This window comes from Carassius auratus, chromosome 14 (genome assembly GCF_003368295.1).
Source record: "Carassius auratus strain Wakin chromosome 14, ASM336829v1, whole genome shotgun sequence".
Taxonomy (NCBI): Eukaryota; Metazoa; Chordata; class Actinopteri; order Cypriniformes; family Cyprinidae; genus Carassius; species Carassius auratus.
In genome coordinates this window covers 9350393-9377890 of record NC_039256.1, presented here as the reverse complement: position 1 = coordinate 9377890, position 27498 = coordinate 9350393, and the positions used below count along the sequence as shown (strand labels likewise).

At 36.4% G+C, this 27498-nt stretch overlaps 1 protein-coding gene across 5 annotated transcripts in view; it reads left to right on the top strand.

Annotated features, from left to right (window-relative positions):
• The window catches only part of LOC113113542 (NACHT, LRR and PYD domains-containing protein 12-like), a 245285-nt gene that overhangs the window by 6533 nt on the left and 211254 nt on the right, over window positions 1-27498 (top strand). For 3 of the 5 annotated variants that reach the window (XM_026279794.1, XM_026279792.1, XM_026279793.1), the window contains exons 7-11: window positions 8259-8432; window positions 10098-10271; window positions 17149-17322; window positions 18079-18252; window positions 25824-26244. The exons of 1 other annotated variant lie outside the window; for it this stretch is intronic. In XM_026279794.1, coding sequence (XP_026135579.1) covers window positions 8259-8432; window positions 10098-10271; window positions 17149-17322; window positions 18079-18252; window positions 25824-26001 — 874 coding nt within the window. In that variant the 3' untranslated portion in view covers window positions 26002-26244. Of the gene's footprint in view, window positions 1-8258; window positions 8433-10097; window positions 10272-17148; window positions 17323-18078; window positions 18253-25823; window positions 26245-27498 lie in introns of those variants that run through there. One more of the 5 variants, XM_026279795.1, reaches the window with a different exon arrangement.

Here is a 27498-nt window from a genome sequence, read left to right as displayed (position 1 = left end):
AAAAAAATAAATAAATAACATTAAAATAACACAGATTAAATAAACTAACTAATGCATGTTCAAATTCCCGCTGCTATAACATTAACAGTTCTATTAAAATGCTATGCATTTAGCCCTGTGTGACGTCTGTTTTTATATTGTTTATCAACAGTATAATTTTTTATATTTTATATTAGCTGTTGCTAAGTTGAGGTAATTATTAAAAAATAAAGTCCAAATATTTGTGTTCAACCACCTAGGTAGATTACATCTGAGGGAAAAAGAACGGATGTGATGTTCAGAACATGGTAACTACAGTAATTATCAAAGTGGGAAGTGATGCCCTCTGGGGGCATTTGGGCAGGGGTGTTTTTACAGAGAAGAAAAAAATCATTATGAAAATATAATATTTTCCTTAAAATGTTCTTTCTAACTTCAGGCCTTATTCTCATGTCATATACAGTAGGTGGCCAGCCTTTCTGTCGCTTACCGACGCGCATACGCGGTGGTAACTGTAATTCAGTCGCGTGTTCAAATCATTCGCGAAACTACCGCCAGGTGGCGCAAAGGGACGGATTGCGAAATGAATGTAATTGTAAAATGAGATAAAGGAAGTAAAACAACAATAACATTATGATATAACATTGTAACATTTAAAAAAAACTGTTTTTTATTTTTTTATTTTTTTTTTTACAATTTGTTAATTTTTAAAATGTTGGATAGTCTTAGACTACAGTCTACTAAACAAAAATTAAAAGAAGACCTTAACACAAAGGATCATATGCATGCTATTTTTATATATAGGCCTTATATTTATTTACTGTTTAATAAAAATAGCATGCATATGATCCTTTGCGTTAAGGTCTTCTTTTAGTTTTTATTATATATATATATATATATATATATATATATATATATATATATATATATATATATAAGCTAAATGTTTTAATTTCATTTTCATTTCGATTCATTCTTGGTTTAAAAAAATCTTCAGGTTCCATATGCAGAGCGAAATGGGAACGGTCCAGCATTTAGCAATAATTAGTATTAGTTATTATTCTTGATTTTTCAAACTACCAGCATTTTTTAATTATGTCTTATGTGTGACCAAAAATTAAGTATTATTTGTTTCAGCTGATCGTGCTGGTGCCTCGCGCACATAATGGAAACAGAAGTCGTTCACCAGACATTCCGCGTGAGCACTTTGACATATTGTTAATTATGATTTTTTTTCATCAATACTGAAACGCACACAGCCTATTTACCTCATGAATAATAGCCTAGTTAAGCTTCAAATGGGCAACATCACAAATATGGAAACGTTTGATTTCTCCCGATTGAGCCTATAGCCTATTTTTTTCCTCTCACAAACTTTAAAAAAAAAAAAATGCAGCAAACGAAATAGGTGATTGATCCGTTAAAATATGTTACTCTAGGTTAACAGTACTAATTATAATTATTTTACTTCAGAACAGCCTGGGGCTAATCTAGGTTATCCATGTTGTTGTTGTTGTTGTTGTTTTTTTGTTTTTTTTTCATTGCATCTGAATACGACTTTGTTCATTACATTCACTTCACGCGATCTGGCGCAGATCAGCCTCCCGCAAAGCTCAGCTGTGGACGATTTAAAAATGTTTGATATAAAGCAGTGGTTCTCAACCTGCGGCCCGTCAAGAATTCTAATGCGGTCTGCACAACATGCTGAAAAAAAAAAAAAAAAAAAAAAACCTTTATCAGTTTGTAAAATTGTATTGTTTACATCAATTTAAAGAAAATATGCAACTAATGAAATATAGGCTATATCCTAATGTTTTTATGTGATTTTTTTCCTTCTTCATATATTATTTTTCAGACATGAGCACTGGCATAAGCATTTAACTAACACATACAAGCGCACTTTGGCAGAATTCAATTCAAATAGTCATCAACAGCCATTAGGTAAATTGCCTGTAAGGTAAAATTGCGCATCAGAATGGACAAATTTGTTTTTTAAGGGAGAAAAAAAAGAAATTCAAAAAATGCCAGCGAATGAACATGTACAAACTGTCAATAGTCGCAGTATCAGTATTGAAGGAGAAGTGCTGGATTTTCGTTTTATTTATTTATTTATTATTTTTATTTTTTTGCCCTCAACTCACTTGAAGAAGTTCAGATAAATGGAAATATATCTCAAGAGAGAACCTCATATTATTAAATTCAAAAGTGCTTTTCCATATTTGGGTCAAAATAGGCTACATTTGTGAACGCACATTTTCTGAAATGTTGCGCGTCAGGTCATGCAAGCCTGCATCTTAAACCCTCTGTCAAACTTTCTGCGTCCTCGAGTCCGCTATATCCGCTAGGTAGACGTGATTGGAGAGTGTGTGCAGAGGCTCTAGCAGACGACCGCGCTGGACAGGTGCCCGTGGTCAGTTGGCTTCAATAGCAAAATTGCACATGTGCAGCCAGGCAGAGTGAAGAAGCTCATTGCTACTCGAACCTGTGCAATCCGTCAATAAAAGAATATAAAGACAGTCAGATGTGCAATAATTCTGGGCAATTAGAGCTGGCCATCAGCCTGCGCATTCAGAAGTATAAATTGAAGAAGTCTGCGGACGCCTCCGGATTGCTCATGCGGAAAGTAGCTATAACACAGGCGTTACAATCACAACTTCTTTGTGCTACTCCTTTCAAACTGAATCTCACAAAATTGGTCAGCTCCCGACAGCATCAGGTGTTTTATTTATGGGGAGTAGAATTGTTTATTTCAATGAATGTAATAGATTATATATCATAATAGTTAGGCTATAATATTATAAATCAGGTTGGTTTGTATTGCTGACGTAATATGTAAATTATATGCGTAGACTTGCACTTAGACCATAGTGCGGCCCGCTGGGGAAAAAGGTTGAGAACCACTGATATAAAGGTTGCTGTCCCATTTTATACAGGAATTGTTCATTTAAAAAAAAATCGAATTATATTGTTAGTTCTAATTATATTGTTAACACAAGTTCATTTAGAACTTTTTTTTTTTTAATAAACTCCTTGAGAATTGAAAGTTAGTTTAATAGTATTTAAATTCTAGTTCAAAATGTTTTAATTGCTTAAATTATTTTTAATAATGAATATGTTATCATGTTTATTCATGTAAAAAATACGTGTTTATTCTTTAGGAAAACAAGGGAAAAAATAAGGGACAATCCGAATATTTGTTTTGCTTTACCTATTTATGTAAGCTACAATTATTCAAATAATAATAATAATAATAATAATAATAATAATAATAAAATAATGTAATTAAAAATACTTTAGAGCATAACAACTGAAGGTTTATGAAACATTAGCCAATTAAGCCATTTTTTTTAAACAACGGAACTTAAAGTTGTGAACTAAAATATTATTTCAACCATACAGCATGTGAATAAAATAAAATAAAATAAAAATAAAATGCATAATTTTCATAACATTTCATTATTCATAAAATGCATAACGTTTCTGGTGTTTGGATTTGTATAGGCCTACTTCAATATAATGAGCTCCAAGTTTAAGATTAGTCCTAGACTTCTCTCTCTCTTTAACAGCATCAGCTCAATGATATACGTCTTCCTTCCGTTAGATTTCTCCTGCCTTGTTAAATGTTGGGCTCATGATCAATAAGTTCGGCTCAATCTGATTCAGTAAAGTCAAACCGCAGACAGTGAAGCCTCGGAGACCCGCGCGCTGTGAGGCGGGAACAGAGGACTCCGCTTGGTCTTAAAGCCTCCCGCAAACATCCACGATCACAAATAACAATGATTTTCGTAAAATAATGATTAATTATTAATTGATGATTTGTTATTATCATTATGGTCTTGTGAAAATAATAATATGGGCTGCGAGAAAATTATGAAGTGTAGTGCAGGCATGTTTCAGCCCAGTAACACACTGTTCCTCAGAGCCAAAACACAGACCGGATTCTGTTCAGCTGGAGGGGGTTGGGTTTTGGATAGTTATTCACGGCTTGTGGGGGAAGAGATAAAGGTGTGAATTGCTCTTTCATATGGACAGTGTCTTATGAGGCTTTCACTTGCTGAACCGGTTTATATAGGACTGTTGTTTTGGTTATATTCACAGTGCTGGCTCTCTCCGACGAGAGAAATACAATACATTCAGACATTACACTATCCCTTTTCATTTAAAAACATTTCAAGCTTTCTGTAGCTATATTTTTAATGTACCTATGTGAGACACCACGATATTATGTTAATTAAAAAATTATACATTCATTATCATGAAAAATTAAAGTGATGAGATGGCGCCTCCCTGTCATTAATGCACATTAATAATTTTTGCACAAACACTTTAATATGAGCTTCTTATCACGAGTAAAATTCATGCCAACATATTTAGCTTGATCAGAAGGTTGACTGCAAGAGTCGAGCGGGATGTTAAGAGTTAGTCTGTTTCTTTTACTGATTATTTTCGGGTTAAAGCATGATTTAAACAGATTCACACTCAGTCGCTTTCATAATAATGCGTTCAAACAAATGTAATCTTACAGTGCTACATTATCAGCATGCTCTCTGATTTTGAAATCTTGAAGTTAATCGATCTGTTTAGATAAAATAACTGACAAATATGTTAGTTTCATTACAAACAAAATTTTCACAGCAGAAAGCAGCAATTAAAGATTATTTTGGCATGTGATATAGGGAAAAAAATTACACATAGCTTAAGCCACTTTGAAACTCTCCTGTTATTTTTAAAAAATGTTATTTTTATTTTATATGCTATGTTATGAACATAACATTTCAAACATACTGAAATAATTTATCAATAGCCGCATTTCGGGCCATTGCGAGCCAGGGCTTAAAGCGGCCGGGCGGGGCTCATAGCCTCGGGCCAGTAGCACGAGGCCAGAATAGCGCAGGGTTTCCACAGTGGAGCTTGAAGCACCGCTGCTCGACACTAAAACACGACCTTTACACGCCTCTCAGAACAAGAGAAGTTATCAGAATTCACTGGGACATGCGCGATCACAAAACGAAGATGATAAAAGCGGCCGTTTGTTTGCATGCTTTTCACATTCAAAAGCATCGATGTAGAATAAGTGATACATTGATCAAAAGCTATTGATTAAATTTATCAGGACTCAAAATTAATCACACCTAAATACACTTATTTCTATTTTATTTATTTATTTTTAACGCTTATGAAAATAGCCTGCTTATTCAGTCGAGTCTGTTTCTGTTTATTAGCCACAGTAGCCGTCATATTTATAATGAATGATAATATCTCTATTTTTATAAAAGCTCCCGAACAAAAACATTAGGCTATTATAGTTTTTTTTTTTTTTTATGACGTGAGCTAAACTCTAGAGATGAGGCTTGTGACAGATAATATACATTAGACCTACTAAAATACACGAGAATACGAAGCTGACGTCTGATTTCCTCAAAGGTCATATTTACCATGTTTACTATGGTAATGTTAATGCCTAGCTTGCACAGACTTTTGCATCGCTTATAAATATTTCTGCCTTGAATGGTGATTATAATACACATTGGATCAAGTTATTTCAAACACTTGCTGCTAACTAAGAGTGAGTTTTGAGCTCAACTTATTTTAAAAAGTCTTTAATACTGGTGTTACAGCTGTTATCTTTCTGAAAAGATCCGCAGCGCAGACTCTAACATTACTCTAAAATTACTTTAGTTGTAAACTACTAAAGCTTTTTTTTTTTTTTTTTTTTTACATCGTGTGAATGTTGTTGATTATAATGAGAGAACTTGAGTTTAATTGTGAGGACGTTTTATAAATTCTTTAGAGTTTCAAAGATTTAATCGTGCTGGTTTAATTTTATTCTCTTGTTTTAGGCAAATTAGGCCTAAATAATGGGAACGAAATTATACAGTGCTTCACATTTAAACATGCAACAATTTCTTAATCTTAATTTCTCAATTTCTGAATACATGCGCGTAATTTGCAGGGGGGTAGGGGGGTCATGACCCCCCAAAAAATCAGATCCAACTAATATAACCCCCTCAATATCATCAAACCATTCAGATTTAAATAATATGAAATATTCAGAATAAACATTTTTGTTAGTTTTCTTTATTAATTTCATTTGCCAGCAAGATAGTATCATATTTTAAATAATCTGTAATGTACCCCCCGCCCCCCGCACCGACTACTTGGTATTACCCAACCTTCTTTCTCTACCAAGTTTGTTCACTATTTTGCGCAGTCCCTGGGATGAATGGGTGGGAAAAGCTGACGGAAAGATGAAAAGGATACTGAAAGGCAGCCAGACAACAATTTTTCATTGTTTGTCGACACCAGCCAAAAAAAAAAAAAAAAGAAAAGAAAATCCTGATCAAACGGAGGTACCCCGCTAAATTGGCTGTTAAGTTAGCTGAGCGTTTCTCAAAGTGTGGGGAGTAGATACATGACAAACATGTTTTGTGCCCACTTTTTTCTAATTACTTTATTTATTGACCATACACTAAAACAAAACAAAGTCACATTTAAATGTAAGCCTTACTTAACCTTTTCACACGTAAGTTTAAAAGTTTTTCAAGGCGACCGTTATTGATCGTAGTATCGCTTTATGGTTCCCATGGAGACGAATCGTTCATTGCTTGTCAGCGCTGATGACTGATGATCTGCTTTTATTTCCTTTTTTATTCTAATTTCACAAATTTGTTAGCTATAGCAGGATATATCTGATATTCCGATTGTCAAATATGTGCAAGTGGATGTGTTTTGTTGTTCAAACACCTTTATAATGATCGCGTTAATTGAGTTGTATGCGCAACGTATTTTAGGTATCTATCTTATTAAAATACCTAAAAAATTACGTAACGTTAATATATTATTAGGAATTTACCACCTCCAGTTCAATTTGAGATGATTATATATATATATATATTTTTTTTTTTTTTTTTTTTTTTTTTTTGCATGGAGTTTGCAAAGTGACAAAATGAATCAAAGCACAACTAAGGTTAACGTCAGTCCACACTTGTATTTTCTCAGTTTCTGAATTTGATGTTATCAGAGGCTAAATGCAGACACAATTGATAATATAATTGCACTTTAATTTTCTCTATTTGAAAGTTTTTAATGCTGTTATTTTTGTTTTTGTTATTATGCTGTTTTGTTGATTGGAGTTGGCTGGCTAGATGTTGGTTTGCCAGTGTCCTGTGAGGTAAAGCCAGAGGGTGCCAGGGACTGTGTAGAACCAATGTCACAGAATTGTAACTTAAGTTGCTGTTTGCTCCAATACAGTCACCCGTTTTTTTTTGTTTTTTTTTGGGGGGGGGGGGGTTACATAATTAAATTATGCAAATTAGCATGTTACCTTTTACACAAGAAAATTATTAAAAAAATTAATTAATTAATAAATATGCCGCAAGTTTAACCCCCCCAATGGTAGACCCAAAGTTACGCCCTTGTCTGAATAATATAACGCATAATTAATATAATATAAACTCGGTAGGAGTGGCGTTAAAAGCAGCGTTTTGGATGTCTAGTTAGTGTATAACTGTGATGTTCTGCAAAACAACAAACTTTAAAACACTTTTTTCTTACTGGTGAAAGTCTGATGGTCAGATGTGTCCCTGGAGCTCAAAAGCAGTCTCCTACCATATCTCCTAAGCATATTTCCTACCATAAATATATCAAAACATAATTTTTGATTTGTAATATTCATAGCTAAGAACTTAATTTATACAAATTTAAAGGTGATTTTCTCAATGTTTTCATTTTTTGCACCCTTATATTACAGATTTTCAAATAGTTGAATCTCAGCCAAATCTCATCCTTTCCTAACAGCTTATTTATTCAGCTTTCGGATGATGCATAAATCTCAATTTTGAAAAACTGACCCTTAATCTGTTTTCTTTCAGGTGCATCACAGTATAAGCTTCATAGTGAACATTACTACATCACTCTCATCAGCGTAGTCCATATCAACAACAAAAATATAGTTTATACTCCATATAGTGGTTATTTTGAGCAGTATAGGATTATAAATAAAAACAGTACTAATATAAAATAAAATTAAGTAGCCTATATAAAATTGCTAAATAAATCTATCTGTCATTACTTTTTTAATTAAGTACATAACAAATCGAGTACTTTTGTACTTTCACTCAAGTAAAATTGAAAAAGGAGTACTTTTACGGGAGAATTATTTTATTATACATATCAGTACTTTTACTCAAGTACTTGATTTGTGTATTTCGTCCACCACTGCTGTTGATCTGATCTGATCTGATGTGAGAGAGTGAAGAGTGTGTCATTGTTCTCTACAGGTTGAGTGATTGTGGTGTCACAGATGAAGGTTGTGCTGCTCTGTGTTCAGCTCTGAGATCAAACCCCTCACACCTGACACTTCTGGATCTGTCTGGGAATAATTTAGAAGACTCTGGAGTCACACTGCTGTCTGCTGTACTGGAGGATCCTCTCTGTAAACTGGAGAAACTGGGGTAAGATCATCTCTCTGATAGTCATGTGTCTTTATCCTCAGTAAGCTGTATAGTTTGATGTAAAATAGTTTAAAATCAGCTTGTAAAATATAGTTTGATAAATACACAATCACTGGTATATATAAATGTGATCTGGTGCCAGTGTTCATTACTGTTTTTAAATATGCTTTAATATAACAATATTTAAATTCATATAATTATTCAATGATTTTAGATTGTTTTACTCGGACTATGATGGCACTAATGATGATAAATATATAAAGCATAATAATGTCATGTCCGGCTGCTGGTTGTCTTTATCTCTCTTGGCTGATGTTTTAGACTTGATAGCGTTTACTAATAAACAAATAAATTAATAAACTCCCTCTGGACAAGTGCAGAAGATTTGATTTCATAATGATCGGTAATACAGTTCATCCAAAGATGGCAAAACTAAAACATTAAACATAGTAATATAACTAGTCCCTGATCATGTGATTTTAACAATAACAACAAGTTATCCTTTCAGAAGAAAACAAGCAGAAGACCTGCATACTGTTCATACTGTACTTAGTGTGCTTTATCTTTTCTAACTGATCCGATTTATGGTTTTAGTATAAATTGCTTTCCAAAAAATCGTATAAATGTATCTGTTCTATAGAGGGCCACAGTATAATAAATCCACTTCTACTCTTTATTATATCAAGAGTTTGGAGAGAGATTACATCTGTTATTGATGGATATCTCAGATATTTGCAGCAGCGGCCCTCGACCCTTCGTCCTCACACAACTCTCACACGCTTTTGTTCACAGTTTAATTCCACATACTACTTTACGTGATAATTAACCAGCACAAATAAAATTGATAACAATTGGTAAGTCTGATAAATGACAAATTCTTCCAAATAAATTATTTGTTTTATATATTTAAAAAATATGAATGTATAAAAAAAATACAAATAAATGTGGCCCCAAACAAGTCACTGAAGAGCTGAGCTCAATGTTTCTCTGATCATGTCTATCAATAGAATAATACTCTTGTTTTTTTTTCTCTGACATCTTTAAAATGCAATGAATAATGTATGCATTGCCAGGATATAAAACATTATTGAAATTTTAGTCAGAGCACTTTGCTTTAAGAGATGTCGTCTCTAGTCCTTTCTTTCAGGAAGCCAAAGCTAAGAAGTCGACTGCATCAATAACAGTTTAGCACAAATTTGGCTGTATCTCCAAAATCATCTCTAACTATATTTGATCACGAGTGATTTTGTCCAGGAATCGTAAAATCAAAATGCTAAAAAAATTAAATACATAAATGAATTACTCTGTGTGCTCTGTTTTAACGATCTGAGAGCGAGGTCAAAGCTCAGGTGCACTTAGAGTGTGTCCAAGTCCACTTCTGCTGGACAATCATCTTTCCTCTGTGCCTCTGTTATTATTAAACTTCCAATATAAATAGAGGGTTTTGAACCACAGATGTTGAAAGCTTTTTGAATTATAATAATAATAATGATAAATATTATTATTATTATTATTATTATTATTATTATTATTATTATTATTATTATTATTATTTTCACTACTGCAATAAAATCCAATGGAAATGTAGACATATTTACTAGTGTGTTTAGGATTGTGATTTGTACCTGTTGATCTGAGTGAAGAGTGTGTTATTGTTCTCTACAGGTTGAGTGATTGTGGTGTCACAGATGAAGGTTGTGCTGCTCTGTCTTCAGCTCTGAGATCAAACCCCTCACACCTGAGAGAACTGTATCTGTCTCTGAATAAACTAGAAGACTCTGGAGTCACACTGCTGTCTGCTGTACTGGAGGATCCTCGCTGTAAACTGGAGACACTGGGGTAAGATCATCTCTCTGATAGTCACACATTATTGACTATATCTGAGCACAATAAATAAAAAAATAAAAAAATACATGCCTTACATGTCACATGCCTTATTCATGCTTCATCTTCAATTATCAGAATATATATATATATATATATATATTCTGATAACTAAAGATGAAGCATGAATAAGGCATGTGACAATATTAAATCATACAATTAAATTTAATCACAAAAACTGATCAAAACAAACAAACATAATGAGGGCTTTAAAACTGCAGTGAGCAAAATTCATATAATTAAATTTATAGGATTTTAGAATGAATACTCGCATATAGTGTACATTTATATATTATTATATATAAGTATATACTATATATATTTATAGTTCTGTTATAAATCATAGAGGTGGGCCAATGGATATCACAATATCCCAGTGAGTATCTTTAAGGGATAGTTCACCCAAAAATAGAAATTCTGTCTTCATTTACAATACTACAAATTATATCGTCAACATAAGTTCAATATATGTTCAACATATCATACAGGTTTCACTATAATTGAAAGTTAAAAACAGTAAAAACTTTTTCTGAAAGCACTTTCAGCATCGGACAGTGCATTAACAGCACATATTCTCTCAGAGATGACGATAAACGAAACTACTTCAACATGTTCTGATAATTCATTCAGTTCTTTTTGAGTCAGGCGTGTTACTTCAGCTGTGTGTCTTGTGTCATCAACCCAGAACTAAAGTTTGATTCAGTTTGATTTTGTGAAGCGGCTCGACCGATTACTTCCAGAGAAAGATTCGCTCAAGAATCTAACATCACTATTCGAGAAAGTGATGAACTCGGCACAGAACTTCCCTCCGTATCTCTGTGCCAGTTTTTTTTTTTTTAAAGACCAGATTATTTGCCACACCCCCTTCCACCCAACCAAACATATCACACCCAGGCAATCCCAAGCAGACTAACCTACATGTGCACACAGACAGACACACACACCCATGTAAGACCAGGTATATTGTAGAGGTGCTCCGATCACGATCGGCCGATCGTTATGCGTATCTCGTCAGTAAAGCCGGTTCTCTAATCAGCGGTTAATTCCATCAGGTGCGTGATTTCACATAGAGCAGCTGTTACTACACAGAGCCGTTGTTAATAGAGAAGATGCGCAAATCACGTTAATTTTCAGCGTTTATTGGCCCATCTTCTCAGTTAACAACGGCTCTGTGTAGTAACAGCTGCTCTATGTGAAATCACACACCTGATGGAATTAACCGCTGATTAGAGAACCGGCTTTACTGACGAGATGCGCATTAACGATCAGCCGATCGTGACCGGAGCACCCCTAGTATATTGCACTCACCAATCGCCAAATGTAGTCTGTGACCAAAACATTGCATCCTCTGCCAGATGTTGTTTTACACGGCGCAGACGATTTTCGCTCCATTGTCAGTGTTAATGGCCACGGGTCCATTTGGATTTGACATCCAGGTTGTTGTTACGTCTCTGAGGGCCTCTGCGATATTTTCACCCGTGTGATCTTGTGGCAAATAAGTAGTTTGAAGGCATGTGCTTTTAATCTTCCAGTCCAAAATATAATGTATAGTGACGCACATATAAGGCTCTCATGTCTGTAGTCAGGGCATAGTAAGTAACCTTTTCCAATTCAGGAGCAAGCTGCTCTTTCTCTGTAGTGTACAGTCGCAGGAGTTCTTGTCTCACAAAGTAATGCCGACTAGGTAAACTGTATCTTGGATCAAGTGTTTTTAGCATGCGTATAAAGGCATGTTGTTAAACGACGGAAATGGGTGCCATGTCCATTTCGCGTATTTGTAGATCTGTCTCGATCTGTTCCGCTGACAAAATAAATACGCAAAAATGAAAGCGCTCTGAAATGTTTAGTCGCGCCTCTGTGAAGTTCTGAAGGCATTGCCCCTGGCAACAGATAGCGTATCCTGCCATCAGGGCCGACCGGCTCAGACCCCTCCCAAATCAACCCAAATCGGCACGTGACTCCTCAATCTCAATAGTCAATAGTTTTAGCCAAGCTGTAGTTACCATAATGTATTTTGGTAGCTATATTATATGTAGTTTAATATTAGGTGAAAGAGGTTCAGATTAGAGGGCGACCGATATATGTCATTTTTTATATATCGGCATCAGCTGATATCCGTGTTTAGTAGCGCTGATTTAAAGTCAGGCATGTCGGCGGGCAGCCCCGTGTTTTTGTTGCAGTGGAAAGTAGAGGTGGGCAGATCGATACTTATATCGATAATATCGATACCAACGTTGGTATCGGTATTGATCGATACCAACGGGAAAATATCGATACTTAAGTTTCAGTTTCTCTCGTTTTGCGACCTGGCCGTGTTTGTCAAAATGCTGCTGCTGTCACAGAGCAGAGCAAGCTCTCAAGAGTGCTGCTCGTGCTCGACACTGCTCTCCGCCCCCTCTCCTGTGTTGTACCGTCACGTGACTCACCACTAGCGCTACCACCAGCAGTCAGGCGAGTGCACCGCTCAGCCGCGCATTTCTAACAGCAGTCAGTCAGAGGCGGAGAGAAAGAGGAGCGTTGTATGGCTGTATTTTCAGGCCGATCTACCCTTTTTGTGTTAGCTGTGAAAGGGATACTAGTTTCTATATTTAAACTTCACCTAGATGTGTACCAGACTTAATTATTTTTATTATTTTTCAATAGCTGATTCTCCAAGAGCAGTGGATATTACAAGGCGCCTATCAGAAATGATTGTGAAGGACCTGCAGCCTCTTTCCATAGTGGAAGATGTCGGCTTCAGGAATTTTGTATAAGGAGAATTTGTTTTATATTGTGAAATAAAACTTTGTGACTTTAAGAAAAAAATACTGAAAAGAAGTGCACTAAAGAGGAGAAACATTTTTTTTATTAACATGCTACTTGAAAAGAGAATTTGTTTTTACATTTTTTATATTTGTGAAGTAATCATTTTGTAACTTTGTTTATTTAAATAAATCAGAAGTAACCAAAAGTTGTTTCTGAACAAAAGCTTTTGTAGTACTGATTAATAACCCAAAATGCAAATCACAAAAACAAATTAAAAGTCATGAAAATTCATTTAGATTTAGGTTGAAGACACATCCACCTTAATTATTAAAAAGTATCGGTATTGGTATCGGTATCGGCGATACTGGCCCTGTATTTACTTGGTATCGGATCGATACCAAATCTAGCGGTATCGCACACATCTAGTGGAAAGTGCTGCTGCGCATGTGAAGGACCCCAAGCCAAAACTTTTGGAAGATTCAACAACAGTCCTGGTCGATAAAGGTAGTCAGAGAATCTCACTCTGTAAATGGAGTGGAGAAGTTAGCAGCTCTAACAAACACTGCAGCGTGATTGAGGGCTCCGTTACTCCGCCGCTCACAGACAGCACCGCGCTCGGAGAGACAGTTGTCCTGGAGCTGCCCAGAACGGTGAATCACATGTGTTCGGAAGCGTGGTTTGATGCAGACAATAACCAGTTTTCCATCCAACTCATTTGTATTTAGGGATGCCAGTATTCGATAATTTTCATGATCGATCGTCGTTTAAATTAACGATCAATTAATAACCTTAATGCTGCAAAATGCGTCTGCAGCGGTATTATTATTATGTGCAAAAGCCACTAGGAAAAAAAAGCTTTGTCACCCGAATTAAAGGGGTTTTAGTATGAATAAAATGCTAGTAGCAGGACTGTAAAATGAGTAGATGTGATTATGATCATTTGATAAAATGAAGAGATCGCGCCATACGTTAGAGTTAATTTATCTTTGTTGACTGTTTCCCGTCAAGGAGACCGCTGAATGTGCCTCTTTAAATGGTTTCGTGGTGCTCGTTGTTGTATTTTAAAACACAACTGCAATGTTTTCAAATGACACTATAGTAGTGGTGCAACAGATCATCATTGATCCGTGATCCGTTCGGATCAATATCTTCAGTTCGGCATATGCGTGACCCGCGGATTGATTTATAAAAAAAAAGAAAAAAAGTTGCACATGTTCAGTCCACACTCCGTGGTCATGGCGAGTGGAGGAACGGAGGAGCTTGAAGGCCCCGCGCATTTTGGCTTACCTGTCAGATATAATGATGAGGAAGAGATAAGGAAAGAGGTTAGAGTGAAAACCGTGACGGTGCGTAGAGCCACGTTACGACATCCCGTCGCGCACCCACTTCAGCGAAAAGATTGTGCCAGATCTTTAGGAACAGGAGAAGAAAAAAAGTTATGGATGAACTATCCCGAGCATCCTCTGTTGCGCTCACGACAGATGGGTGGATGTCCAGGGGGACGGAGAGATATGTGACGATAACTTCTTAGTTCATTACAGCAGACTGGAAGATGAGAAGTCTGGCTATTATGTTAAAAAAAAAAAAGATATTATGCCATGTGCACTTTAAGTTGATTTCATATATTTTAATTTAATAATTTAATGTTAATAAAAAAGGCAAAAAACATTTGTTTATTTGTCTTGGCCTTTTTTTTTCTTCTGTTCTATAATATTTTTTTTCTTTTTTTTAATGTAAACTAGACTGAAAAGATCATCCTCTTCACATGAGCAAAAACGTGCATAACAGCAGAGTTGTCTGGTATACTACGGTCTATTTAAACTGACCAGTGGAACCTTTTAAATGTTTGGTTGACTGTACTGTATTTTAATAATGAACAGACTGCGATGTAAGTTTGAAATTAGAATGAACTTTAGATGTTCTGTGTCATTTATACCAAACATAAATGTTGCTGGTTGCTAGTGTGTTTGCAGAACTACTGTTATTTATTTTTTATATATTTAATTTTTTATATTTTTCAGTTTAATTAATTTTTATTTCTAAAATTGTATTTATTTAAATGTATATTTAGGTTTACATTTATGTTCCAACAAACTTGAAAAATTCTACTTGATAAATGCTCTAAAACTTTTATGTAAATGATTGACTTTTATTTATATATTTATACAGTACAAGTTTAGAAATGTTGTGCATCCACTTATTATTAGTGTGACATTTTAGCATGCAAATGAAGGGGAAAACTCCAAGATATCGGCCCTAAAAATCGGCAGCACATATTGGCCATTGGCTGACCCTGACATCTAAACATGGGCATCGGCTATGGAAAAAACCCATATCAGTCGATCTCTAGTTCAGATGACAAAAAAGTTTGCGAATGACTGCATTACATGTATATAATTAATTTGTTTTGGAAATAAAAAGGCCTTCCAAAGACATTGATAACCCACTGAGCAATAATTCAAATAATAAATATTGTGTTCATCAGTAGTTGATGCAGTTTTGAATTGTTAAGGAAAGATTTGAGTAAATCCAGTGGTCAAGTGCTGTATGTCCTCTCAGTTTTCTGTGTAATACAGTCAGCTGACCAGAGACTGGTCTTTGTGTGAATGTCCAAAACTGAAGACTTTCTGAACATATTTAAGCATTTGGTTATTCTACAAAGAAACATTAAAAAGAGTTAAAGTGACATTACATACAGCCAAGTATGGTGACCCATACTCAGAATTTGTGCTCTGCTTTTCATCTGAAAAGTACACGCACACACACCTAAGTCGTGGTATTGAAGGTGGAGAGAGAACTGTACATGCACTCCCCCCTCAATTCCTGCCGGCCCGGGACTTGAACTCACAACCTTTCAATTGCGAGTCCAACTCTCTAACCACTAGGCCACGACTTCCCAAATTTATGGGGATTATTCAGGGAAAAAGTAACTGTAGTCTGATTCTGAGTATTTTAAAATATAATACAATCTAATTACACATAATTATTATTACACAATCCAGATCACATTTAATCAGTTACTGTACAACGGTGTATTACTAAACCTACTCTTGTCTTTGTTATTGTTGATAAGATAAAACCCATTGTTCTCATCTTGTTAATAACCTCCTCCATGTGTAACCTTTTGAGTGCTACAGTCACAAAATATAATGTTTATAATATTCAGTGACGTCACATAACGGGCAAAAACAAACTGTGCTTCACGCTTTAGCAGCACTTGTCATAGAATCACAACTCTGCAGTGTTTCTAACCACATTATGTTTCTTTAAGGTTCAAGACCTTTAAAGACACATATGTACTAATAAAACAATACATTTACAGTTTGTAAAACACACACAGATGTCTGTGGAAGCAGCAATTACATTACATTCAAATATAATTTGCTGACATGGTTTATTCATATCAGATACACATAGTTTAAGTAACTATAAAGTTCACCATTAATTTACTTTCATGTATTTGAAGAGAAGATGATGAATTGAAGTGCAGTAAATCTGACTGACAGTGAACAAACATGACAGCATCCGTCTTACGTTATAGATCATGATCAAGATCATTTATAAGGTTTTTAAACAACAAAATACACTCACATACATGTATTTGTGAATCAGAATATCTGAGAGTTGATGACTATAAGCAAGTGTGTGAATATTTTGAAAAAAAAAAATAATAATAAAATAAATAAAAGCAATAGATCTGTAATGCAGTGTTTCCTGCCTGTTGTGTCACACGACAAGCATTACCCGTTTCCATGGAAACAATAAGAGGAAACATTCTAAATAAGTCCCCAAAAAAATCCTCACTCTGGGGTCAGGATATTTTACACTCAGAAGTGAAAGGGTTAAAGAACTGCATCAATGAACATCATCTTTTCTCTTATTATTAAACATCTGATGTAAATTGGGATTTTTGAAGCACATGTGTTGAAAGCTCTTTGAATTTCCTATTATTATTTTTATGTCCTGTGAGAAATATTGAATAGTCTGTATAGAATTATGACTTCTGACTCAAAGTTAGTCTTTTTTTTTTTACCTGTTGATCTGATCTGATGTGAGAGAGTGAAGAGTGTGTCATTGTTCTCTACAGGTTGAGTGATTGTGGTGTCACAGATGAAGGTTGTGCTGCTCTGTGTTCAGCTCTGAGATCAAACCCCTCACACCTGACACTTCTGGATCTGTCTAAGAATAAACTAGAAGACTCTGGAGTCACACTGCTGTCTGCTGTACTGGAGGATCCTCGCTGTAAACTGCAGATACTGGGGTAAGATCATCTCTCTGATAGTCATGTGTTTTTGTCCTTTAAAATACATTTAAGACTAAAATCATCTTGAGTTCAACAGAGTCTGATTGTGTTTAGTTTGAACTCACTAGTGATCCATGAGAGAATGAAGCTTATAATCACTTTAAAATTATCAGACTTATCATAAATATAATAAACTGAACCTACACACTGTATAGAGTCAGCACTGTTTGCAGGAGCAGCAGAGTTTCAGTCTTTCTCCTCCATCAGAAGTTTTCTTTTCCTCTGATATCCTGAGCAAAGCTTTATTGAAGACAGGGAAATTGATCAAGATTAAATACTAACAGCTAACACTATCTATATTTATTTCTTCACATCTCTATTCAGTGTATAAGCTGTCAGATGAGACCAAACATGACAGGGTGATGTGTTTGATCACAAGAGTTAATAACTGATGTGTAATGGGGAACACGTGGCTCCTGTGAAGCAGATGTCCTCCTGTAGGTGTTTATTAGAGGAGCAAGTGACTGTTTCTCCAGACAGATCTGTCTTATATCACTATCAAACAATATCTCACATTCAGCTCTGTGTGTCTGTTCAGTCCTGAAGCACATGACAGTTTCAAACAGCAGCATTGAGCATCAACATCTAAATCTCATTCTGTCAGCAGCAGTTTGTGGCAAAGCTTGTCATCTCCTCTCCTGCTCTGAGACCAGAGTCAATAACAAACTACACACACTTCAACTACAATTCACACTGTGTCATTGTTCTCTACAGGTTGTATAAATGTGGTGTCACAGATGAAGGTTGTGCTGCTCTGTCTTCAGCTCTGAGATCAAACCCCTCACACCTGAGAGAACTGTATCTGTCTGAGAATAAACTAGAAGACTCTGGAGTGACACTGCTGTCTGCTGTACTGGAGGATCCTCGCTGTAAACTGGAGAAACTGTGGTAAGATCATATTTGACTCTCACACATGAAACACAGTGTAAAGTACAGTATGTCTGAAGTGTTGAGTCTCTTTCTGCTGAGTTCAGCTGATTGAGCTGTAAATGATTGAACACATGATCTGCTCTTCAGTAACATGATGCTGCAGGACTGAGAGTCACACTGAAATACACACTTTCACACACCATCATCACTTCAATCTCTTGACTTTAAACAGATTCAACATAATCAGAACTGAGAAATGAAGATGCTGGATCCATTCTTACAGTTCATCACATTCATTTTTCTGTAGTGACTTCTCTACTTAAATTGGGACATTCTATAAATGTCTGTTCTTATATAAAGATACTATAACCAAACCTAAAACCCCCAAAGAAAACTTATTGCATTTTTTACCTTTTTCTTCCTTTTTGTTTATTTACAAAAAAAAAAAAAAATCAATTTCCATATTTTGATATCAGGTTTGGTCAGGTTGATCTCCCTTCTAGGTTTAAATAAATCTCTCAAAATATGGTTAAGTAGGCACACACATACACACACACACACACTCCCTAAAACTCCCAATTATACTTTATACTATATTCACAAGGAAAACAAGAAAAGATAAGACTTGACAACAACTTCACAAAGTCAAAAACAAGAATAAATGACATCCTATAATGAAACCCTCCAGTCCTTACATTATGAGCCAGCAATCAATATTTCAGTCGAAAGAGTGTTTTTAGTGCATCAGTGTGCATTTATTTAACCATCTGTGAATGAAGTGCTGATAATATATGGAGATTTAGGAAAGAGTTCGTGTTAGAGGAGTCACGTGACGTGCTCATGAACCTAGTCGCACTTGAATAGAGTTCCAAACGTTTTGACTCTTTTTGCAGATTTTTTCGTTTTATTTTAAGCTTTTTTCATTAACAACACTATTCCTGGCAATCGGAAACAGCTGCAGATGTCTCCGTCGGCTTGTCTGATTAAGAAGAAATCTAAACCACCGAGCACGGATGTTATGGTGTATAAGATGGCGAATACTGTTGCACACTTTGAGGACATTCTAAGATCTGAGTTGACGGAGATGCGGAACGAGTTCACTTCTCACATGTCAGTTCAATCACTATGCTCCAAAACGGCATTGCTCCTGTCTCTGGCAGGCAAAGAGATTGAAGTGGAACGAGCGCATCGCGTGTACACCAGGCTCTCCTCAGATCGCGCTAAACCACGGGTTTTCATCTTTAAATTGTTGTGGTACACAGACGGGGAGCTCATTTTGCGGCCCGCCAGACTTCACGCCCCGGTGAAACATCCGACAGAGCAACGCTGTCTTTCTTTCAAGATTTTTCGCTGGCCACCACAAAAAGAAGTGCATTCGCACCAGTAGGAAAGGAAATGAGAGAGGCAGGCATCCAGAATTTTCTTCTCTATCCTGCAACGCTGAAAGTCATTCTCAATCAGGGTGAACCTAAATTATTATACTCCCCAGAAGAAGCAAGAGTGTTTTTCAGATCCCATTCATCCATCAACTCTCACTGCACTTCAGCTGGGCGCTTGCTATCTAAGCGGAGAAGAGATGCTCTCAGGCGACTGTGTCTTTCACTGTTTACTGTTTTGATGGTAGACTCAACTGGTTTTTTTTTCAAATTAGTATTTTGTCTTATTATGCAGTAATGCTGTTTGATACCTATGACTGACCTTAATATTCTAAGTTGTAATATTTATGGCCTAAATGGCCCACACAAACGTACAGGTTTTCTGGATTTTTTGCGAAGGAGAAAGATTGATATAGTGTTAGTTCAAGAATCCCATTTGAAAGAGGAGGATGTACACAGGTGTAATAATAAGTTTTATGAAGTAGTATCTCATTCATCTTCGGATGCTAAAACCAAGGGTGTTCTAGTATTGGTGCGGAGGACTTTAAATATTACTATTTTAGATAAAGGTTGTGATCCAGACGGTAGAATAACACATATAAAAACAATAGTGGAGAATAGGAATATTGTATTTATTTCAGTTTATGCCCCTTGTACTCCTGAACCTACATTTTTCTCTGTTTTGTCTTCCTATCTTTTAACATTTTCAGATTTTGAAATTGTATTAGGTGCAGACACCAATTCTGTAATGTCGCATATCCTAGATAGATCTGGACCAAAGCAATCACATTCTCAAGCCTGTCATGATTCTGCCTTCATGTCCCGACTTTTCTCTAGTCTTGAGGCAGGATCATGACAGACCCGTGTTTTGTGTACAAGCACATGGCCTTGTCTTTGGGCCATGTGCTTGTGTTGTCTCATTCCCTTGCCCCGCCCCTCTTGTTATCCTAGTCTTGTTGTGATTGCCGTATCTGTGCCACCTGTTGTGTCTTAATTAGTTCTCCTATTTAGATCCCCTAGTGTGCTCTGTCTTTTGTCGGTTCATTGTTCCACTCTGTGAATGTTCCACATATGTGTTTCTTCCTGTCAGCCTCCTGAGAGATTGTGTCCTTGTAACCCCTCAAAGAAGTCGTTGTTCTACCGTGAGTGTTTGTTAGTAGTTAGTGTTCAGAGTCTTTGTTTACCTTGTTTATTGTGTTTTATAGAGTTATTCAGTGTCTACCCTAGTCCTTGTTTTCCCCCTCGTGGGTTTTGTTTTCCCCTTTTTGTACAATAAATCTTGTGTTCAGTACACCCTCTCTGCATCTGAGTTCGTCCCAAACCCATCCTCATAACAAAGCCTTGTGTTCTGAGGAACTTATGCGATGTGTAACCTCGTCTTCATTGGTGGATAGTTGGTGTTTACTAAATCCTTCTGCTAAGTATTTCACTTTCTTTTCTGCTACTCATAAATCCTATTCGCGAATTGACTATATTTTCATTTCTACTTTATCTTCAGCTGTTTGTGATGCCGATATCTGTTCCTTATCTTTGTCTGATCATGATGGAAATTTGTGCAGATTATCTTTGATTCCCTCGACCGTCTCGTGCGACTAGATGGCGATTTAACCCTGAATTGTTAAAATGAAAACTTTTGTAGTCAATTCAGAAGTATTTTGAGTTTGAGTTTATTGAAATGATCCAAGGCTCAGTCGATGATCCGCGAACACTTTGGAATGCAGTTAAAGGATTTATAAGGAGTAACTCAATTTCATATGCCTCTTTCCTTCAGAAAAACCGACATTAAAAGATAGTTGAATTGGAATCACAGCTCCAGAATCTGACTAGAGACAATCAGCATTGTTTCTCAGACAATACACTCAGCAAAATCATGGTGGTTAGATCCGAGCTTAATTCATTACTGAGATCCAGGGCAGAATTCCTGATTCAAAGATGCAGGCAGAATTATTATTTTCAAGAAAGTAGACCAAGCCACCTTTTAGCTTTAAGAATACGCAACAGTGAAAAGTTTGCTAATATTTCAGCAGTGAAATCCCAATCTGGGCTCATTGTGACAGATCCAAAAGACATTAACATTTATTTTCATTCGTTTTACTCTAACCTCTATACTTCTTCTGCTGTTGGTGACCCTGACTCTTTTGCATCTTTTCTGTCAAACCTTGATTTACCTACAGTAGGCTGTCAGATTCGGACTCTGATTACCTGAACCGATTACCCTTCAGGAGCTGGAGTCAGCAATTCGATCTATGAACAAGCGGAAATCCCCAGGTATAGATGGTATTCCTGTCGAATTGTATATTACTTTTTGGTCGGATTTAGGCCCCCTCATGTTAGATATGATACATTTTTCAGTTGCTCAAGGTTCATTAAACCCATCTATTAAAGGGGGGGGTGAAATGCTCGTTTTCACTCAATATCCTGTTAATCTTGAGTACCTATAGAGTAGTACTGCATCCTTCATAACTCCAAAAAGTATTTAGTTTTATTATATTCATAAGAGAAAGATAGTCTTTACAGATTTTTCCCGGAAAAACACGAGCGCCTGGAGGCGTGACGTGTGGGCGGAGCTAAAGAATCACCAGCGCCAGTAGGCTTTTGCGTTGAGAGCGTTTGGAAGCTGTGACAGCTGTGAAGGCTGAAACTGAACGAGAGCAGCAGCAGCAACGACTCGCTCCGAGCGGGGCTCGAACCCTGGTCTCCGATGGGAGGCGGACGCACTAACAAGGAGGCAGAGATATTTTAAGCAGTTTTACTCACCGCCTGTGGTTCCAACACACAATCGTGACCCTTTTTCGTTGGGATTGCATCATCATTAAGAAATAAACGATGTGCAAATCCGGCGTCAAACTGGGCCTTGTTTGTAAAACAAGCATCTTCGAAATGCAGGGAACAAACACAAACACTTGCACAACTCCGTTGATGCTCTGTAAAAATAAACTCCATCCACTGGTCCCTTAATGCTGTTTCTCTTTTGGTAATCTGTGCAGGGTTGTCTTGCCCTGGCAACCAAAAACACACTTCTTTTGTGACATTTGGCGACGCTCTGGCTCTGATCAGTGAAGTCTGTTGTGCTCTCAGTGCTGTGCTATACGGGAGTGCGCTCTTCCAGCAGAAGTGCCTCAGGACCCATATAAGGAAATTCCGCTCCATCTAACGTCACACAGAGCCATACTCGAAAAAAACTTTACGAAACTTGTGACAAACCGGAAGGAGTATTTTTGGAACAGAAAAACTCCTTCAAATGTACAACTTAATTTTTGAAACTTTGTCCATGTTTAGCATGGGAATCCAACTCATTAACAGTGTACAAAACTCAGTATGCATGAAATAGCATTTCACCCCCCCCCTTTAATATAGCTGTGTTTTCTCTTGTTAAAAAAAGATAAGGATCCGACTTCATGTTCTAGTTACCGGCCTCTCTCTTTGATACGGACTGATGTTAAATTATATGCTAAGGTACTATGTCGTCGTCTAGAGAAATATATGAACAGGCTAGTTCACCATGACCAAACAGGGTTCATTAAATCTCGCTCCACTTCAGATAACTTACGCAGGTTATATCATATTATTTATTCAACTAATAGTTCTTCCTCCCCTTGTGCAGTATTATCTCTAGATGCAATGAAAGCTTTCGACCAGCTAGAATGGAACTATTTATGGGCGGTTCTACAGCATCTGGGTCTAGGATCAAGTTTCATAAACATGATAAAAGTTCTGTACACCAATCCAGCAGTCTCTGTTCTCACAGGTTCTGTCTGCTCTAACCCATTCTTTATACATCGAGGTACTCGTCAGGGTTGCCCACTTTCTCCTGTTATTTGCCTTATCCTTGGAACGCTTAGCTCAAGCGGTCCGACTATCTGAAACTATTTCTCCCATAAGTATAAGGAATACTCATCATCATATTTCTTTATTCGCTGATGATATCTTATTGTTCCTGGAGAAGCCATCACATTCTATTCCCCATGTATTGCATTTATTTGACCATTTTGGATTTTTTCTCTGGATTTAAAATTAATTGAAGTCATGTCTACTTCCCCTCAATTCTAAATCTGATCCCATTTCCCTTTCATCTATCCCAGTGGTTCAAAACTTTAAGTACTTGGGGATAGATATTTTTCCTCCCATGCAAGAAATTATATAAAAAAAAAACTATAGTAGTATTCTAGGCAAAATATCCTCAGATTTAGAAAATTGGTCTCGTCTTCCTACTTCTCTTCAGGCTCGTATATCGGTGATTAAAATGATTGTTCTGCCACGTATATATTTCTTCTCTTCTATGATTCCTCTAGCTCCACCAGTTGGTTACTGGAACAAACTTGATGCATGTGTTTCACGGTATATATGGGATGGGAAACGTCCTCGTATTAAACGGACTACTTTACAACGAAGTAGATTACATGGAGGTCTTTCTTTCCCTAATTTTAGATTGTATGCCCAAGCCTTTTCCCTCCGTACTTTATCAGTTTGGTTTGACCCTGATGCTTCTGTATCTTGGAAAGCAATTGAGGAATCTTTTGTATATCCATATAAATTGAAGGATCTTGTTTCCTCGGGGGTTCCGCTTAGGCAGTGCAAATCTAGGTTTGGGTCCCATTGTAACCCATCTACTTTCTACATCGAGGGATGTTGAAAGACGTTTACAACTAGTTTAAATTTGGCATAAGCATACGTAAACATACATTTCACAATAATAATCTTTTGTAAGGAAACGCTCCATTCCATTGTCCGCAATGGACTCATCACAAAGTAAATACTCTGGGAGATATTTATGATGATAGTGGTTTACAATCCTTCCAGAATCTCAAAGCTCAATATAATCTGGCAGGCACTTCTTTTTTAGGTATTGGCGCATTAGATCGGCCCTATGGGCACATGGGGTGCCCTGGAACTCTCAACTGCCTATTCACCCTTTGCACAAACTAATCCTTCCCTCTGAGGAATCTCCCTCCTCTGCTTCAGTCATCTATCTTTTTCTTCTTGAACGTTCTTACAAACCTTTATCTATTACAACTGTTTGGGCTAAGGATCTTAATGAGGATGTGCATGTTTTATTCTTGGATCAGATATGGCGAATGTTTAAACTGTCTTCTAAAAACCCAAACCACCAAATGATTCATTGGAAATTGCTGCATAGGGTTTACTTGACTCCAATGAAACGTTATCATATGAATCTGTCGTCTTCTCCTAAGTGTATTCTGTTCGCAAGGATCTTCAGGCACATTTTTTTCATTTTTTTTTGGGAGTGCCCCTCTCTCTCTCCTTTTTGGATCCAGCTCTCACAGGACCTTTCTTATTTGTTGGGGACTGAGATATGTTTGTCTCCACGTCATTTTTTAATGAATGACTTTTGGGACCTCACCTTGTCTGTCCAACAAAGATGTCTACTGTTAGCTGCTCTCACTGCAGCATTGCTAGTCAATCGCTGGAATCCTCCTCACACAATGGACAGAAGAACCTGGGCGGTTTATTTGTTAGATATTATCTCAATAACTCTCAACTTCTCGTATACATGGATCTAATGTGAAAACTGTTACTTTATGGCATTCATCTTTTAATGTCGTTTCATCTTTTCTAAAATCTTTGTAAATATTATTTTATTGTATTTTATGTATTAATATTACTTATTTTTTTATTATTTGTTATTTTACTTTATGTATTTATTTATTATTTTTCTTCTCTACTCTTTAGTCTACCAGGGGTTGGGATGGGGTCTACATTTGCTAAGTTGCTTTTTGTTTTCTGCTGTTGTTCACAAAAGAAAATTAAATAAACAGTTGTTAACAAAAAAGGAAAGAGTTATTGTTAATATCCAGATTGAGACATTCAGCTTTTAATGATGCATGATTGTTTCTGATGGTTAAACAGAACTCATCATAAGCTCAGTGCTGTAAGTGTGGAGTGATGGAAACAGCTGAACACATTATTATTCAGTGCAGGAAAGGGAAGAATGATAAATATTAACGAAGGTCCAGACGTTGGTTCAGGAGGAGGCTAATCATCCAGTTCTGTCGTTCATCATTATGAGTCTATATAAGCAGCAGACAGTCTCTACAACAGTTCTCCCAGCATCCCTCCACCTCCCCAGCTCCTCCTCTGGTTTTGTGTGTAAAGTTATTATTGTGTGTGAGCAGTTTTACAATACTGTAGTAATGGATTCACTGTGAAACTGATCTGATGTGAGAGAGTGAAGTGTGTTATTGTTCTCTACAGGTTGAGTAAGTGTGGTGTCACAGATGAAGGTTGTGCTGCTCTGTGTTCAGCTCTGAGATCAAACCCCTCACACCTGAGAGAACTGAGTCTGTCTCTGAATAAACTAGAAGACTCTGGAGTCACACTGCTGTCTGCTGTACTGGAGGATCCTCACTGTAAACTGGAGAAACTGCGGTAAGATCATCTCTCTGATAGTCATGTGTCTTTGTCCTTTAAAATACATTTAAGACTAAAATCAGCTTGTAAAATAAATGTTCAGTAAACACATTAAATCTCAGCACAAATGTCTGAAGAAGTTCATTTCATTCATCTTCATCACATCACATGACCTGCTGCTCCTGTTTTTGACCCTCCAAACATTTACTGGATCTTCAGTTGTTTCTGCTAGCTTCAGATGAACATTAATGTGTAAAATAATGAGTTGAAGACTCACGATTTACTGCAGAGGATGAATATCACAGAGGTTTAGAGTTCAACAGAGTCTGATTGAGTTTAGTTTGAACTCACTAGTGATCCATGAGAGAATGAAGCTTACAATCACTTTAGCTTTCAACATTATCAGACACTCAGATTGTTTAAAACCTGAAAGTTGTTTATTCATTTACACTCTTAAATATAATAAACTGAACCTACACACTGTATAGAGTCAGCACTGTTTGCAGGAGCAGCAGAGTTTCAGTCTTTCTCCTCCATCAGAAGTTTCCTTTTCCTCTGATATCCTGAGCAAAGCTTTATTGAAGACAGGAAAATTGATCAAGATTAAATACTAACAGCTAACATTATCTTGATTTATTTCTTCACATTCCTATTCAGTGTATAAGCTGTCAGATGAGACCAAACATGACAGGGTGATGTGTTTGATCACAAGAGTTAATAACTGATGTGTAATGGGGAACAGGTGGCTCCTGTGAAGCAGATGTCCTCCTGTAGGTGTTTATTAGAGGAGCAAGTGACTGTTTCTCCAGACAGATCTGTCTTATATCACTATCAAACAATATCTCACATTCAGCTCTGTGTGTCTGTTCAGTCCTGAAGAACATGACAGTTTCAAACAGCAGCATTGAGCATCAACATCTAAATCTCATTCTGTCAGCAGCAGTTTGTGTCAAAGCTTGTCATCTCCTCTCCTGATCTGAGACCAGAGTCAATAACAAACTACACACACTATAACCAAACATAAACCGCCGAAGAAAACTTATTGCATTTTTTTTAAACTTTTTTCTTCCATTTTTAATTTACTAAAAGAAATTTCAATTTGCATATTTTGATATCAGGTTTTGTTCAATTCAATTCAATTCAAGTTTATTTGTATAGTGCTTTTTAAAAAATAAATCGTTACAAAGCAACTTTACAGAAAATTATGTTTCTACAATATTTAGTAGTAGCTAGTAGTTTGTGCACATTTGACAGGATTTTAGAAAAAATAAAAATAATAATAATAATACAAGACGTAGTCAGCTAGACGATGAACTATCAATATTATTAATTAAGTTATTATATGATCCAGTCACACATTAAGCAATAATTGTTAGTTCTGTTTGTTGATTCAAGGTTAGCATCATCTGAGGTCCTCTGAGGGTCAGCATCATCTCTTCTCAGGTGTTCTGGATCCAGACTGGAGCTTGTTTAAATCCTAGTTACCACGGGATGTGAATCCCGTGGCGAAACATAGAAA